Below are 16915 nucleotides of genomic sequence, written 5' to 3'. Positions count from 1 at the left end.
CAAAAGATTTTACATTGATGTATCTTTAAAAAAAATATTTTATTGTTGTTTTTTTTTTCAAGTCAAAACGACACAGGCTATGGTCTTAATGCGACTTTTCAACTTTTGATGGTAGAGGAAGACACCAATTGCAAGTTTGGGCATTATTTTAAAAACGGGCGGGCATCAGATTAAACACCGATCATCAACAAGCCAACTGGCAGGTTCCCTCATATACTAGTAAACGAGCGAGGTTGCAAACTCAAGAGTGTGTAAGGTAGGATGCAAGTTATTCGGTCTTTTAACTTTCAGACACAGAGGCCCCTAGCTTTAATTCTAAAATACATGTGTTGCAAATTACATCTACTGCTTACGGGTATACCCGGCAATATCAAAAGGAAGAAAAAGGAAAACCAATAATATAACAAGAGCTGTCTCCATAGGATGACACATGCCCCCGATGGCACTTTGAATGAATAGTTATGGTCGATGTTAGAGTTTAGGACCTTTGACCTACGCGCGCGACATGTCGTCTTACTGTGTCACACATTCATGCATAGTTATTTTAAAATCCATGCACGAATGACAAAGATATGGACCGGACATGCCCATCAATGCACTATCGTGAAAAATGACCTTTAACGTCTAAGTGTGACCTTGACCTTTGAGCTATCGACCTGGGTCTTGCGTGTGACACGTCGTCTTACTGTGGTACACATTCATGCCAAGTTATTTGAAAATCCATCCATCGATGACAAAGATATGGGCCGGACACGCCCATCAATGCACTATCCTTTAACGTCTAAGTGTGACCTTGACCTTTGAGCTACGAACCTGGGTCTTGCGCACGACACGTCGTCTTACTGTGGTACACATTCATGCCAAGTTATTTGAAAATCCATCCATCGATGACAAAGATATCGGCCGGACACGCCCATCAATGCACTATCCTTTAACGTCTAAGTGTGACCTTGACCTTTGAGCTATGGACCTGGATCTTGCGCGCGACACGTCGTCTTACTGTGGTACACATTTATGCCAAGTTATTTGAAAATCCATCCATCGATGACAAAGATATGGACCGGACACGCCCATCAATGCACTATCCTTTAATGTCTAAGTGTGACCTTGACCTTTGAGCTACCACCTGGGTCTTGCGCGCGACACGTCGTCTTACTGTGGTACACATTCATGCCAAGTTATTTGAAAATCCATCCATCGATGACAAAGATATGGGCCGGACACGAAAATTGCGGACAGACCGACAGACGGTTCAAAAACTATATGCCTCCCTTCGGGGGCATAAAAACGTAAGAAGTGTTAAAAATAGCCCTTTCCTGATATTGAACAACGGCCAGAAAAAATACAAAGTATCTTATATAAATACTGACCCATGTATCGGAAACGCATTGACACGAGTCATCGTCTTGTAGTATCAGTAATACAAGAAATTCAACTGAGCAATATCTAGCTTACTTCAAACCAAGATATAAATGAATGCGAATATTTCATTCATCGAAAACTTCCTACTCTTATCTTTAGTACTCCTCGACTAAAACTATTTAAAGCAACAAGTCTTGATGTATGGAGTGTCAGTAAAATAAAATGAGAGAATGTGTTAGGAAATAAAATCGTTTCTACATCAAAATAATTTTCATCTCCAACTTTACTCTTGCAGGTCATTTGTCTATTTCAAACCATGCTTACTGCACCTCCCTCATCAGTTTGTCAAGGTTGCATCACACAATCTAAATTCTTTTTTTTTGTTTCATTCTTATAAGTGCCATTCTTACACAAGTCTTGCAGATTTCGGACACCATTTCCGGTTTTGAATTGATTGAATATTGTAGAAAGTCATTTTGTTGCGGATGTTTATTTCATTATTCTTAAAAATCTTAATGTGTTTGGTCTAAATAGTTCACATGCAAAATGAAGTATCATTGTTATAATTAAACATAAGGTTGGTTTTTGATTAATTCAGTGCTATCATTATCTATTTCCCTGGGATCGTGGATTCCAGTCAATGAATTTGCATAAAATAAATCCTCTTGAGGTATTAACAGGGAGAGAGAGGGATGCTTCACATTTTATCACTGCTCATGAACTTACCCAAACTGAGTCTGAAACTACTTTGTTTGGTTTAGTTCTTTTCTTTCAGATTATCTCCTACACATCACGAAACACAAAATACACCGCTGGATGTTGGACATAAAATAAATTCTTATGATAACGAACGGGTCTATTTTACCATTAGCACACAAAGGTAGACAATTGTGTACAGATTGATGTGAAAACCCGTTTTGACAATCTTAAGCATTGCAGTCCAAAGTCTTAGCGTAAATTCGTTTAATCTTTTGAAAATCTTGACACTATCTCGTATGACAATTAATACGATTACGAAACCCTTTTGTTTTAAACCGTTGAGCGGAAGAAGCGATCGCAGTGACGGAGTAACATTTGTAAATACGTGAAACTTAATCCGACTGGCTTTTTTGTCGGGTAGTACTAGTTTTCGGTTACATACTATTTACTAAAGTTTATTTATACTTGAATACATTTGGCTGTGCAGGTACCTGTTATGAGATATATATAATTTCTCTATGGTAGATGATCTGTGTTAGTTAGGGTGCTTACTTTAAAAAGGGGTTAATGTGTAATTAGGTATGTCATATCCCATTTGGGGTACATGATCTTACAAAACCCTCCGTGCTTATCTGATAGTCCTAGATATTGATGAAATAATGCTAGAAAACTGTTCAATTACATAACACTACTTTTTCCAGTTGCATATAATACTAACATAATAAACTTCTTATTGAATACTCCTGTACCTCTTTTTTATGAGTTAAGTTTAATGTCTATGTTGATTTTTGGTGTTAAATATCAAGAAAGAAATCTATCATTGTTCTTCGTCTCCTTTCTAAAACCGTCTAAGACACCATATGCAAGTGGTGTTAACCCTCGTCATGCTGGACAGGATTGATTCTGCCTTTTCGACCACTGTAGATCTTGATCAGCCTACACAACCATGCAGTCTGATCAAGATCTGCACTGTTCGCCATTCAGTCAGTGTCTTTTTTTGGAAAGCACCCCCTTTAACAGTTAATGGTTCTGTCCAAACTGAAAGATGGACAAGTTCATTATAGAAATTTAGCAGGGCAAGGGTTAAACAATATGAATCAAATAGTTTTGCACGTAAAATAATATGCTCTGTTAAAATAAGAAACTCAGACAAAAATAATGCAGTCAGTGTTTTTGTGGCTGACACCGTAACCCCGTATTGAGAAAACGTTTATCTGTTTTGATCAAGGGTCTAGTTTTTTTGAAAACAGCAGTTGTATATTACGTAGTCCTACTGAAACGTATCTTGTAATATATCTAACTTCGTCCCACACTGTGACTTGCACACGTTCATGCAAAAATCCAGTCCGGTATCCGAATTTCTTAACTACATAAATTATAAGGAATTAAATTTCAATTCAGAAAAAGGTCATTTCATTTAGCAAAGCCCACGACGTACGACTACATGATATATTTTTACAAGACAGAAGTAATGAATGCATGTGTCTTCTTTTTTTTCAGTATAAATGGCAGTAACTTCATACGGTAAAGGAGGGGCCTTTTGATGTGGAAAAATATGACACAATTGTGAAAAATGACAACTACCTCCCGGCAAAGTTAAGAATGAACGTTTTGCTGTTTTATAAATTGTGGTTTAATTCGTAGTTTTTGCAACATGCACATTTCATCCACATGTAGAATACGAGATGACAAAATACACATTTAGTTTTAATTCAAAGTTTTGAAAGAAATTCTTACACTAGTTTTAACATATCAAATGAGAGGTTTTTTTTAAACTTTTGCACATACACATCAACAGAGTACATAAACATGTTATGGCTAAATTGTTTTTGAAATTGATATTGTTTCTATGTATTCACCCTGTGTTTTTTTCTTATTTCAGAATCAAGTCTGTCAGCACAGAGCTATAATAAAACCATCTAAGTGCGATCACAAACGACCAAAGAAAATGTAGACTCAGTGCAACTGAATTACATTATGCTTTTCTGCGAAAATGAACTTCTTCGATAAATATTTATGATAAAAAATGTGATTGTTTGTATATGTGTGCATGTACAAGGAAGATGAAATAGTGTTTATACAAAAATCAAGCAAGATTAACCAAGTCTTATCAAAATAAAACCATATAACAATAAAAAATATAAACTATATAACGTAAGAAAGAATCGTCTTGAAATGTCTTCATTCTTGCTTGCAAAATGCAGATGGTTCTATCGTCCAAGGCCTTGGAAAACTTCCGCAGCGAAACGGAAATGTCCTATTTGCAGAAAAAGGTGACATTTATTTCTTTTTCATCTGATTGTGCAAGGTTTGGATACTGCACAACCATGCAATCTCCTTAAGACATTTTATGTATTAACTGTTTTTTTACCAGTGACTTTTCACTCACTGCATCTACATTTAATTGCCTTTTCTTTCGGACTATTCTATGACAGCACATGAGGAGGATTCAGATGAGTTACAAAATGGGAGGAGAGTTTATCAGTTTGTCGCTGAATTACTGTTACGAGGACTATAATCTAACATTAAAAACAAGAAGTACCATCCTAACACGTGAATCGGGAACTAAAGATTGTTTCTTATCTCAACATAATTCATGACAGACCATCGTAAATTCTGATGATCTTGTCTTTATTGCCAATTTGCCTTTTTTAACTTCGAAAGGGTCTTTAAGATATAAACCTATAATGAAGTAATTAAAAACAACTTAGAAGGATCAAAGGTCTCAGAGGCAACCAATTAGGCATAGGGATAGCGTTGTGCCATATGACCAAACTGCTATCAGAAATCTGGTTTCCTCCAAACCGAATTTCAAAGAAAATATCCTGCTTTCTCCAACGGTGATGCGAAGCCAAAAGATCGGACTGCTATATCGGCGATCTAGAGTTCCTTTAAATCTGAATTTCAGAAGAGACATGTTTCCTAATCGTATCACTGGATATCAGTGGTCCATTGTAATTGCTGTTAATGACAACAAATCACATAATTGATTTGAGCCGTGCCATGGGAAAACCAACATAGTGGCTTTGCGACCAGCATGGATCCAGACCAGCCTGCGCATCCGCGCAGTCAGGTCTGGATCCATGCTGTTCGCTAACAGTTTCTCCAATTCCAATAGGCTTTAAAAGCGAACAGCATGGAGCCTGACCAGACTGCGCGGATGCGCAGGCTGGTCTGGATCCATGCTGGTCGCACACCCACTATGTTGGTTTTGTCATGGCACGGCTCATTTGATACGTAAATATAGAGTCATCAGTCAGAAATGTATACACGTAATTGCTACTATAAGACCAACAAGGACATTATGTCTTGGCACATTTCACTGTTTTTGTTATATATTTTTTTTACATTCTGATTATTTAGCAATGAGTTGCTCCTTACGACTCAAATGAACATCACCCAACGGTAAAAGCAGACAGTCATCCATATGTACGAAAGAGTGGGGCTTAGTTTACTTTCCTCTGTCTTATATTTGTCACTCTTCTTTGGAGCTGGACATCAATGAAATGTAACCATAACGTTTATGTTCCTGGTACACATGTTGTCGTCATTGCTATTTGAGGGAGTTTGTCTGATTTCTTCAAGCTTTAATGGTGTGGACTCCTCAGTTGATGGTTTACAATTCATTCAATTCAATATATAATGGCATACAAAGCTACGATGCGTAAAAACTAAAAAGGGACCACAAATCAAAAATGCCTCTCATGAACAGTCACACTCAGTCTGTCTGATATTGCTTGGATGCGTTCTATGACAGATTTTATTAACTATCAAAATAGCTGTCTTTAAGTGTCATGTGGCGTCCCCCACTTGGACTCGAGGTTGTAGTATTTTCGGTCTTTCTATGATCGTGTACATAAAGTTGGGAATGAATATTCCCTTAAAATTTAAGTCGGTACAAGGCCGCAAGGGGTGTTGCATTTCATTACATCCGATGAACAGACTCAGTCAAATCAAGCCTTCTTGATTTTTGCTTGGTTGATCTCTATGCTTTCTAAAGGATCTTCTTATAGATTGTTTTTCGAATAATGTTGTACCTTATATTGTACACAAATAATTAACATAAAATTAAAAGTACCATCTGATAACTTTCCTATAATTCTTTACCTAATTTAGAAATATATTAAGATTATATACGTGCATTTTTGTATATGTATATGAACATGCATCTTGCTTAAATTCTTTATATATGATAATTCTACAAGATCGTTTTTTAAGATTAATAGGTATACGGTTCTCCGACCCCTACTATAACAGTTACAGAGATAATAAACGGGCTACGTTAGGGCCTCAAACGTAAAAGAACACATGAATGCTGAACTTGCCGTTACTGGTTTTTAAATAAAACTGTCTTCATAAGTATTTTTTATCAAAATGAATATAATCAGGCTATATGTCAACACAATACCTGTTAAATGTTATTTTGAACTCTAAATGATGTTAAACATTAAACATTGTAGATCACTTCTTCGGGACAAAGTATTTAAGTAAGTCGAATCTCTCATCTAAATTACATGTACCTTCTTTTTAATGTTAGGATACAGAATAAGTAACACTATCTTGGTTTTATCCCATAACACTGGTTTGGTTTGCCGACTACTGTTACATAACTTAAACTGGTTAAAATAGCGCCAAAACCACATCAAGCTCATAAATATTCAGTTATTTTGGTAAAATACCATCACCACAAATGTACCAGAAATATGAAAATACATATCGGGGAGATTTCCATAATAGCTTCAAAAGCTGCAAGTAGCATCTTGTTCTAACACATGCATCCCAATATAAGGCCTGCAAGGAAGAAATTGGACGTCGCGAATTCTGATTACAATTCATCTAAAGGCCAACAAGCGACGGGCTTGTTGTCTCCAATTTATTGAAAATGTATTTAGTTGTCTCTAATTTATTGAAAACATACTTAGTTGGACTCATGTTAATTGGAAAATTGAGATTTCTTTTGTGGGATCTCTTTTAGTTGTTCTTAGAAGAGTATATTAGCAATGACTGTATAAAAACTTTAAAAGGAATACTAAAACCATTATATGGTTCAAATTTAGATGTACAGCTGCTTCTCATACACAGATAAAACGAAAGAGACTCTTTTAAACGTTATAGATTTCAAAATTTTAAGTTTTATGAAAGGGACATGGCTAAAAATACTTACTTTTGTTTCATTTTGACAACAGAACTTCAAAAGAAGCATTTACTTTTGAGACAAGAGGCTTTTAAATTGTTATAAAATATTAATACAAGAAAACGTATGAAACTGAAGAACTGGCTCTACCTGCGACATTTTTTAACAAAGATACATCCATAAATTCATAAATGTTGACAAGTTAGTCATATCGCTGTTTGCTAGGTTCAATGTCCTTTCGCAGATAAATACAAGCACGTGTTTCTTTCTTTTTTGGGGGAGAGAGAGAGAGAGAGAGAGAGAGAGCTTTTTACACACTACCAAAATGTAAGAGAAGTTTGCTCAAAATATATCAGTACTTAAAAACCCGTTTGGTTTCAAATACCGACATACAATCACTAAATAGCCAAGCATTTTGTACAACACGAACTGACTACCATGCAAATCAAAACTGATACATGTAAAAAAGATCTTTAACTTATTTTAACCAACATTATCTGTTCTAATTACAAATCAAAAGAAAAAAGGGTAAAACAATCTGATGCAAGACAAACAATAAGTCACATGGACTCGCCTCAAATTTGTCTCAATAAATTAGGCGGTTGTGGCGTATGACCGCAGTAATAATTGCAATTATTATCATTTCAAAATATTTACAAGATGACAATTTTTACAAAGTTATCAATTACAGACCTTTTATACGATTTTAGCATGAAATTATATATCGATATAAAAGGAGAAATGTTTTGCAAAGCAAATAATTAGTACTGTACGAATTGGCCGTTATGGAATACTGAATGCGCTAATTGACTATCAATTGTATCTACATGCATATACGTTTGCTAATTGGTGAACATTTATTTCTATATGACAATTTGTCTTTAAAAGAATGAACATATGCCATGTAGGTATTTGAAAAACTTTTATTTTAAGTAAAATTTATTTGCCAAAAGAACGCATTCTTCTTACAAAATAGCTACATTGTTGCATTTCCAATACACTGTTGTTGCACTGCCACAAATCTTCTGAATAAAGAAATATGGGACTGTGAGCATTACCGGTATATAGGTTTGCAAGCATTTAATTAAAATTGCCGACTCAAATAATTGTGTAATATATTATTATCATATATGTGTAGTTCTCTGATTTGTTTGCTATGTGGGACACATATATCCCTTATTTCATATGTCATGCCTGATCTTTTGTATGTTTCTTTATGGTGGAATTCTTTAACTTCTGAAATCATCAAGAGAATCCCGCTTCACACGCCCAACTTAAATCTTTTGGGTCTTGCATCTGAGCTAATTTTACTGTATTTTCGTCTTATTTACATCAAATATGACCTAGATTTTTTTATTTACCGCTGAAACTGCATTTTCTTAAGGTAGTTGATCTCGTAATGACAATCGGCAATTTCCGTTCGTTTACGTATCCTCCGTATGTGATTCCGGTATTCTCCGGTATTCTCCGGTTATAACGGAAAGTTATTTTCTGTATGGCCAAAGAATTCCGAAATCGCATACCGAGGAAACGAAATATCACGGAAATAGCCGATTGTGATTACGGATCCATTACCTTAAAGAAACTGTGGATCAAAGACATGTGAATGGGTCTAGGTATGCAAAGTATTTAGAATAAAGAAGTATAAAGAAGTCATTAAAGTGCCCATGCAACTGTTATTTATATGGGCTGTAGTACCTATCAGTGTTTTTCAAGGCTGGTGTTGGTTGAAAAATGAGTACATTATGAATATATTTTAGGGTAAGAATTTCAAATATTCAGTTCGTTTCCACCGACATAACATGATGGTAAGAGATTAAATACGGCTCATGTTTAATTTTGTCTTTTACTATTATATTATCATGTGGAATTTATAACAGTACTCCTTAAAGAGTGGGCGAAATTATTTTCCATGTAAATACTTCGGTACACTCCAACAGTTTCACATTTATCCATTACGTTTTGCCCATGTTATGAAATTATTACATCAAAATGCAGTTATCTTTTGACAGTTTACAGTCATCAAAATACATCGTAAGAAACTTTTCAAAATAAGAATTTCTGAATCAAATCCTTTGAGTCACATTCCAAGTATATTGCTAGTATATAAAACCTGTAAGAAGATCCTTTGGAAGCATATAACGCAACCAAGCAAAAATAATAGCAAATTCGGTTTGATTGAGTCTGTTCACGAGAGGTAATGAAATGTGCAACACCTCTCACGCCAACTAGCGCCGGCTTAAGCGGAACTCTATTATCAAAACAGGTTCAAAATTCAAATTTTTTGCAAATGTTCTGCACACTTGAAATTTACGGCAAACGGAAATTACGACATTCTGAATGCATAGTTCCGAGATCAATCATTGACAAAAACGGACCCTAATTAGACTGATTGTAAAATCAAAACAGGAACTTCACGAAAAATTATATGGTTAAACCTACATTTCTATCTTTCAATTTGGACAGTACCATTAACTGTTAAAAGGGGTGCATACCAAAAAGATACTGACGGAAAGGCGAACAGTGTAGATCATGATCTGACTGCACAGATGCGTAGACTGATCATAATCTACACTGGTCGCAAAAGCAGACTCGACCGTGTCCAGCATGATAAGGGTTCAAGCTTTACAAAAAATAGCAATATTTCAATCATTTACAAATAAAATGTATTGCTTCTAATATAACCCGAAAAAGATTTGACCTTCGCTTTGGGTGTAGAATTGTTTCACGTGAGGGGGTCACTAAGCTGGTTTATAGAGGGCCGGTAGTTCCTGTATGAAAAAAAAAGTTCGGGGTTTTATATGGTCTTCCTCCGCCATTAAAAGTTTGAAAGTCGTAATATGACATGTACCAATAGACTTTAAAGACTTCAAATCTAACAGCCCCATGTGGTTCTGGGACGATCTATGTATGAAAAGAATTGGAACCACTGCCTTACCCTTGCATGATCCTAAGAGGCGACTAATAGGGTCTTAACATTTGATTTTGCTGTAACTCTGTGATTCCAGCAGGTATACAAATTTTGGTTCCATACCTCATGTTTTTATTCCGATGTAAATGAGATGTGAAACCAAAATTTGTAGTCCTGTTTGGCACCATATAACCTATACTGTGTTGGTGCGCCGTAAAACCCAAATAAATAAATTAATTAATTAAATCTAACAATTAAATAATAACAAGAAGGTCATGGCAGCTCTAGACCGCTTTCATGAGATTCACAGCTCAAACAGTTAACAATTTTAATACCGAGTCTTCTAAGAAACATTTCTATCAAGATGATGTGAAAACTGACATGTATATTCAGGGGCAGCCTTTTTAGACTAATCAAGTTGGGCTAGATTATTTAAGGTCATCAAAGCAACACTTGTGAACGAGTATTTTACAATCGGACTTAAAGTGGCTTATGAGACAGAATCGAATTCTTCTTAGAAATTTGGACCATCCAAAGCCAAGTTTCATCAACTTCCACCGAATGCTTTTAGAGGAGATATCGTTTGAAGAGAAGTGCGGATGGACGGACGGACAGAAGGCGAGTGATCACAACACTTCACACCGAGCACTTCGCGCTCTGGTGTGTAAGAAAAGGTGTGAGGAATAAATCAAATGTTCTAAAGGTAGAAATCTACATCAATCAAATTTTTGAAGCATAAGATTCCACAAAGCAGAATAATAACAGATGCATGAAACAAGAACCCAACTCATGTCCAGTGACTAGAAGTTATCAAAATTATATTTCAAAGGACTCCCTCCCACAAAAAAGATCAGAAATTTCCATGTCAAAAGGACAAGTTTGAAACATCCATGCTGAAACAATACAGAACGATTTACTTCCGATACGATTCATGTGCTAGTATCTATCATGCTCTAAAAATATAAATTTTGAGTGAAATGTAACGCATTTTATATTCACTTATCTGATCATGGATACATTAGCTCAGTGGGTAATTTATAAAATAACTGTTCGATTCGCATCTGAGATACCGGATTTCTTTTAACCTTTCGTAAATAAATATGATATATTTCTATCATAATGTATAAATCTTACGGGAAAGTGTTGAAATCAATTACTCAGCCAAATTTTAGGAGAAACTACATATTTTAATAACAAGTTACAGTTTATGTTAAAATATTACAGAAATAAAATTTAGAAAACACGTAATTTTTTTTAATTTTGATAAAATGTTTAGTCAGTCAACCTTGCATCATATGGTACAGAATTACAAAATGCAAACTAAAATGAACAATTTTACACTGTATAGTAACTAACGCAAACACTAGATTTACGAAAAACTGCATAAATTATTTCACCCCACATCCCGCCACTTCCCTAAAAAAAAGTCAAAGGAATTATTCGATATTATAAATATATATCATTTATAGTTCATTTCTATTATTACCAGTGAACATAAAATTTAAAAAGACAAGATACATTCCTTTAAATACACTAGACACTACATGAGTAATAATGGTATGTGATGATGCTATTCTTGTCCCTTTTGCAAAAGTGCGTCATCTTAAATTGATTATAAATATACATATTCATGTGCAATTCGGAAATATATTTCAGCGATTAAATACCACATGCACTGGTGTAACAAGTGGCGCAGTCACGAAATTATAAATCCTGTTGGTTCACCAGTGAAAGAAAACATTCAAAATTTCATTTATAGTCTGGTTGTTACAACAGTGCAAACATGAGCTATATTTGATACTTTGAACTGTAATATAAAACAAACGTATTTCCTTATTATAGCATGCGTCTTCCAAGTTTGCCTGTTCCACCATTGCAACATCATGCGCAACTCGGAACGTCACACAAAACTATATGATGCCATAATTTTGATGCTGGAGAAAAATGTTTGTTATTCACTGAGATTTAGTGAGGACTTGCAGATTCCCTGTACATTTCAATGATGTGTACGTATATTTTAAACATGTTCTTGAATGTCATAAAAAGACTTAACCCTTACCCTGCATAATTTCCACAATGAACTTGTCCATCCTTCAATTTGGCCAGATCCATTAACTTTTAAATAGAGTGCATACCAAAAGATACTGACTGAATTGCGAACAGCGCAGATCATGATCAGACTGCACAGATGTGCGGGCAGATCATGATCTGCACTGGTCGCAAAGGCAAAACCAATCGTGTCGTCTGCTAATATTTTTGCTTGGCTGCGTTCTGTGCTACACCAAAATTCAAAAATGCCCGGGACTACCCAAGATTCAAAAATGTCTTGTATGTATGTTAATGACTCTATGGCTTTTGATTACCAAAGAGATTTGTGTAGTTTCTATTAACGTTAGTCCTAAAATATGTTAAAAGCTGTTATATTAATTGGATATTTGATGTATTTCTCTAAAAACCACAACAAAAACTGGTAGGGAGTTAGAAATGTTAGTCATTGTATAGGGCATTTTTATATGCAAGACCTTTTTATTTATAGCAGTGTAAAAGATCTGACAACATTCAATCTTAGGCTTGTATAAATCAGTCACAGTGTAAGGAAAAAAAATGTAATTATGTTGGAAAAAAACAATAAAAATGATGCAATGCTTTATAGAAACTTATTTTGTAAAGTTTCTCATTCTGAGCGAAAATGATACATTAAAAACTTCGTAAACCCTCTATGCAAGATTAATAAATGAACAGGGCACTGATCATGAAAGGACAGCTATGCTCAAGATACCCGTATTATGATTATATCCGAGCATGAAATACTTGTACATTGAGAGCTGCGCAACTCTTAAAACAATCTGAAATTATTATGTGGATATTATAAAATCTGTAAAAATATTCCTTGGAAGCATAGAATGCAATCAAAAAAGAATAATAGTAGACTTGGTTTGATTTAGTCTGTTCATGAGAGGTAATAAAATGTGCGACACCTCTCACGCCCCCTACAAAATATATTCAATAAATATTATTTCCTGGAACGGACTTCATGACGCCAGTGGCCGTCAATGCGGTATTTCATAAATCTAGTTTTATTGCAAATTCTGAAAAACTGACGATTTTGACATATTTTATATCACATAAAAACTCATTCTGTCTACCAAAAAAATTTATATTAATATTGATTAATTGTACGATGTACAGTCACTGTAGAATATTCGCTCAGACGATAGATATTACAAACACAACAGTTTAAGAATGTGTTACAATGATATTTGTTTTCAAATTTAGTATAACCTATCTGCGGTCAACTACATCACGTAGTGTTAATTTTACAAGTCATAACTATAATGAAGTGTAAACTTATTTTTTTCTTATTTCTAACATAATTTATGCATGCACAAAAGTAATCGTAATTTATAGAAAATAATGTATTGAAAAACACCGATCAAAGCTAAATGATCAGGACATATTTTAAAAAAATTAGCCTATATATTCCCCAATCCTGAATTTTATTTTGTGTAACAGAATCTAATATCTTTTTTTAATATATGCGATAATTTTAAACACTGAAGAATGATCTTTTATTTAAATATATTATTATAAGATAAAAGGAATATGAACAAAAAAATGTAAAAAAAAAAACCGGAGTTAAAATATAATAAATTGCTTTGAAAATTATGACTGAGCGGTAGTGAAACACTGGTAAATAAGTCGCAGGTTTCAAAGTATGTAAATATATGTGTTGTTTGATATATAATAACGTGTAGTAAAAAATGTCACCGGTAGTTATCCGGGCACATAAATCAAGTGTGAGACAGGCGACGTCAAATTTGTCTGAAGAGAGGACAGCTGCTTGTTTGTAAATGTATTATGCCTCCAGAATACTAATGTCTTCATATTGGGTCATAATTTGTCAAAAACAAAAGGTGTGAATAAAACATAGTCATGTTTAGAAGTCACCTAAAGGCAAGCATTACATCAAAACCGAAACGAGGCCAATATATTATTCTAGTTTAGGTTTGTGGTTATTAAGATTTCAAAAACAAGGACCGTTATATTTAGACACTTTTTTCCCCACAATAACAAACAATGTACTCTGTAGGTCAAATCATTTTAAGCACATTATTCATTAGAATAAAGAAAATAAGTTTTTTTCTCCTGAAATATGTTTTCACTGAATCATCTAATACTAAATGACTGAAACATCTGGCATGACATGGTCTTGAAATGTCGGGTACATCGTTCAATGATTATTTGATTGCATAGGCTACTTTTACCACATTAAATATACTCTTAATAGCTGGCTGGTCATTTGAGGGCAAGCCATCCAATAATTGTTCGGACAGACGGCAATTATTTTTACTATTGGCTCACAAGACATTCAATATGTGTTTTTGAAATTACATCAAAAATAACTCTTAAAAGTGTTTTCTTTTTTCTTCACTTTAGCCGCTTTCAAAGTAAACCAAGCTATAGAACAGTTAGCAAAAACTATGATTTATATTAGAATATTATTGACATATTTAAAAGCCAATATACAAAAATGTATGATACAAAGTCATGAAAAGAAGTAATAGTAATTGATCAAAATTTAACCTTTAGCCTGCTGGCGGCAAGTGATTCTTCCTTTGCGACCACTGGAGACCAAGCTGATCTTGGTATGCACTGTTCGCTATTCAGTCAGTAAATTTTCAGTAAACACACCATTCAAATAATAAATGGTATTGCCCAAATTGAATGATGGAGCAGTCCATTTTAGAAATTTAGCTGGGTAAGGGTTAAATACGCAGAATATCACAAACTGCTGTTCTCTTTTTTCTTATTTTTAAGTTTGTTTATCCAGTGAAGCAACTGTTTTATATATATATATATTTCATTACTGTGTATAAACATATATTAGGGCAATAACCTACAAACAAACTTGTCATATATTTTCTAAATGATTTATTATTAATTAAAGTGAACAACATTGTTATTTAACGGCAAGAAAAAAACTTCTGCGGCTGAAAACAGTGAATTTCTCCCTATATATAATTTTATTATTATTCATTCCTTGTAAAGGAATGTAGGCAATTAATTAATACTACAAAAAAAGACAAGTTATTATCCCATTCAGTCAAAATTTTAGGATGTTACTTTTAACAGAACAGATACCCATATACTAGTAAAAGTCATTTGATTGCTTAAAAAATTCAGAACCATAAATAACAAAAATCATATTCCTCGCTAGAATCGCAATAATTTTAGATTAAGATGATTTAGATACTCATTAAATATCTCTTTCCTTTCATTTTATATTTTATCGACGAAATAAGGTAATATATGCACAGTAAATTTGTTTAAAGTATGAATATCGCACTATTTTAAGTTAATAGCAAAGCACTATACTTTACTAAATTTTTAATGTATCTCTTAACCGTGAACGCTAAGCTATTTTCAGTAGAATTAAGAAAGTGAAATGTGTAGCAGTTTTAATTATACATGGCTGTGTACGCAGTATGCTGTCTGTCCTTTGGTTTAGATTATAAAGCTTATTTTATCGTCTGCAAAAGCTGAATAAATTTATTATGAATAGGGTAAACCCATTTTGCCTTCAAACAGAGCAGGAGGGACAATATATTTTATGGTTTTCATATTTTTATGCACTTTTGGCAGTTTCTTACAAAATTACCTACACGAATTACCAACTTTTTTTCCATAGATATGCAGTGTGCTGATACAATTTCCGCATAGTTTTGGTTGACCATTGCCTGCTGACTGTCATTTGTACGTTAAATAACCCCGTTACAAATAACCGCAAAAAATTATTTTATTTCAAAACTTTGCACATTTATACACGTGTTAGTTAAAGAAGAAACGAAACGTGTTTGACCTACTATATATTGCGCACTAAATAGCTAATCCTAAATATAGGACAAAAGACATTACCTCTTTTTCATTACATACACATACACTCCCACGTTATTTCATTTTAAAAATTTGAAGCTGTGGTTTACATTTAGCGACAGTAAATATCGCGGGGTTTTTCCTTACCTATATCGGGCACTGTTTGTGGAGGATCGCTCTTTCGTATGGGTTTCTTGTCCTTCATCCAAGCATAATCGTTGAACTTGCCCCCAAGATTATGGTCTGCACCCTCGGGCGTACCAGAGAGCGCTAAATCCCCTCGTGAAGGTGAGTTTGGCAACGCTCCGTTGAAGGACTGGCAGTAACTGGCGTCAGTCGGCATGTTGATAGATGAGCTTGCAAGTCCCTGATTAATGAGAGGAACGTTTGTCATAAACTCTGCGATGCATGGTTCACTGTTTATAAATCCACTCTCTCGGTTGTCTCCCATTGCTGTTTGTTTACGTTTTATGACACTTTTATTCAATATTATAACGAAACACCTTGCGAATTCAATATTTTACCGTCGTTTTGTTAATTTCCTAAATTGAACTCATATATTAAACAACCTGATCCTGGTTTCATTTTGTTCTATTGAAAATCGTGGTTATGTATAATTTATGCATTTTTCAATCACATTTACCGATAACATGACGGTTAAACATTAAAAACTACTCTTATGTTTGCAATACAATCATAGCCATCTTGCCCTTGACAGGTCACGTGACTGTAACAGCCAATAACATTCAATGCGCTCTTCTATTTGACAGTTTCCCGATAAATAGGTTGTATCTATTTCTCCAACGGTAAATTGTTAAACATTTTGATTTATTCTGTTTTGTGCGGTTTATTGCGAATGATTTGGTAAATTTGATACGCCCGATTTACAACAATTTATTGATTTTCTTTTTATTGTTTTATAGCATATAGATCAA

At 34.2% G+C, this 16915-nt stretch overlaps 1 protein-coding gene across 1 annotated transcript in view; it reads right to left on the bottom strand.

Moving 5' to 3' along the window:
- LOC123561794 (putative uncharacterized protein DDB_G0277255) overlaps window positions 1-16664 on the bottom strand; it is a 39661-nt gene extending 22997 nt beyond the window's left edge. The window contains exon 1 of the mRNA XM_045354402.2: window positions 16128-16664. Within this exon, the coding sequence (XP_045210337.2) occupies window positions 16128-16431 (304 nt within the window). The 5' untranslated portion in view covers window positions 16432-16664. The remainder of the gene's footprint in view (window positions 1-16127) is intronic.
- Window positions 16665-16915: the final 251 nt, after the last annotated feature.

The sequence above is a fragment of the Mercenaria mercenaria genome, chromosome 10 (assembly GCF_021730395.1).
Source record: "Mercenaria mercenaria strain notata chromosome 10, MADL_Memer_1, whole genome shotgun sequence".
NCBI lineage: Eukaryota > Metazoa > Mollusca > Bivalvia > Venerida > Veneridae > Mercenaria > Mercenaria mercenaria.
Note: the sequence above shows the minus strand (reverse complement) of the source record. Positions and strands in the feature narration are given on the sequence as shown.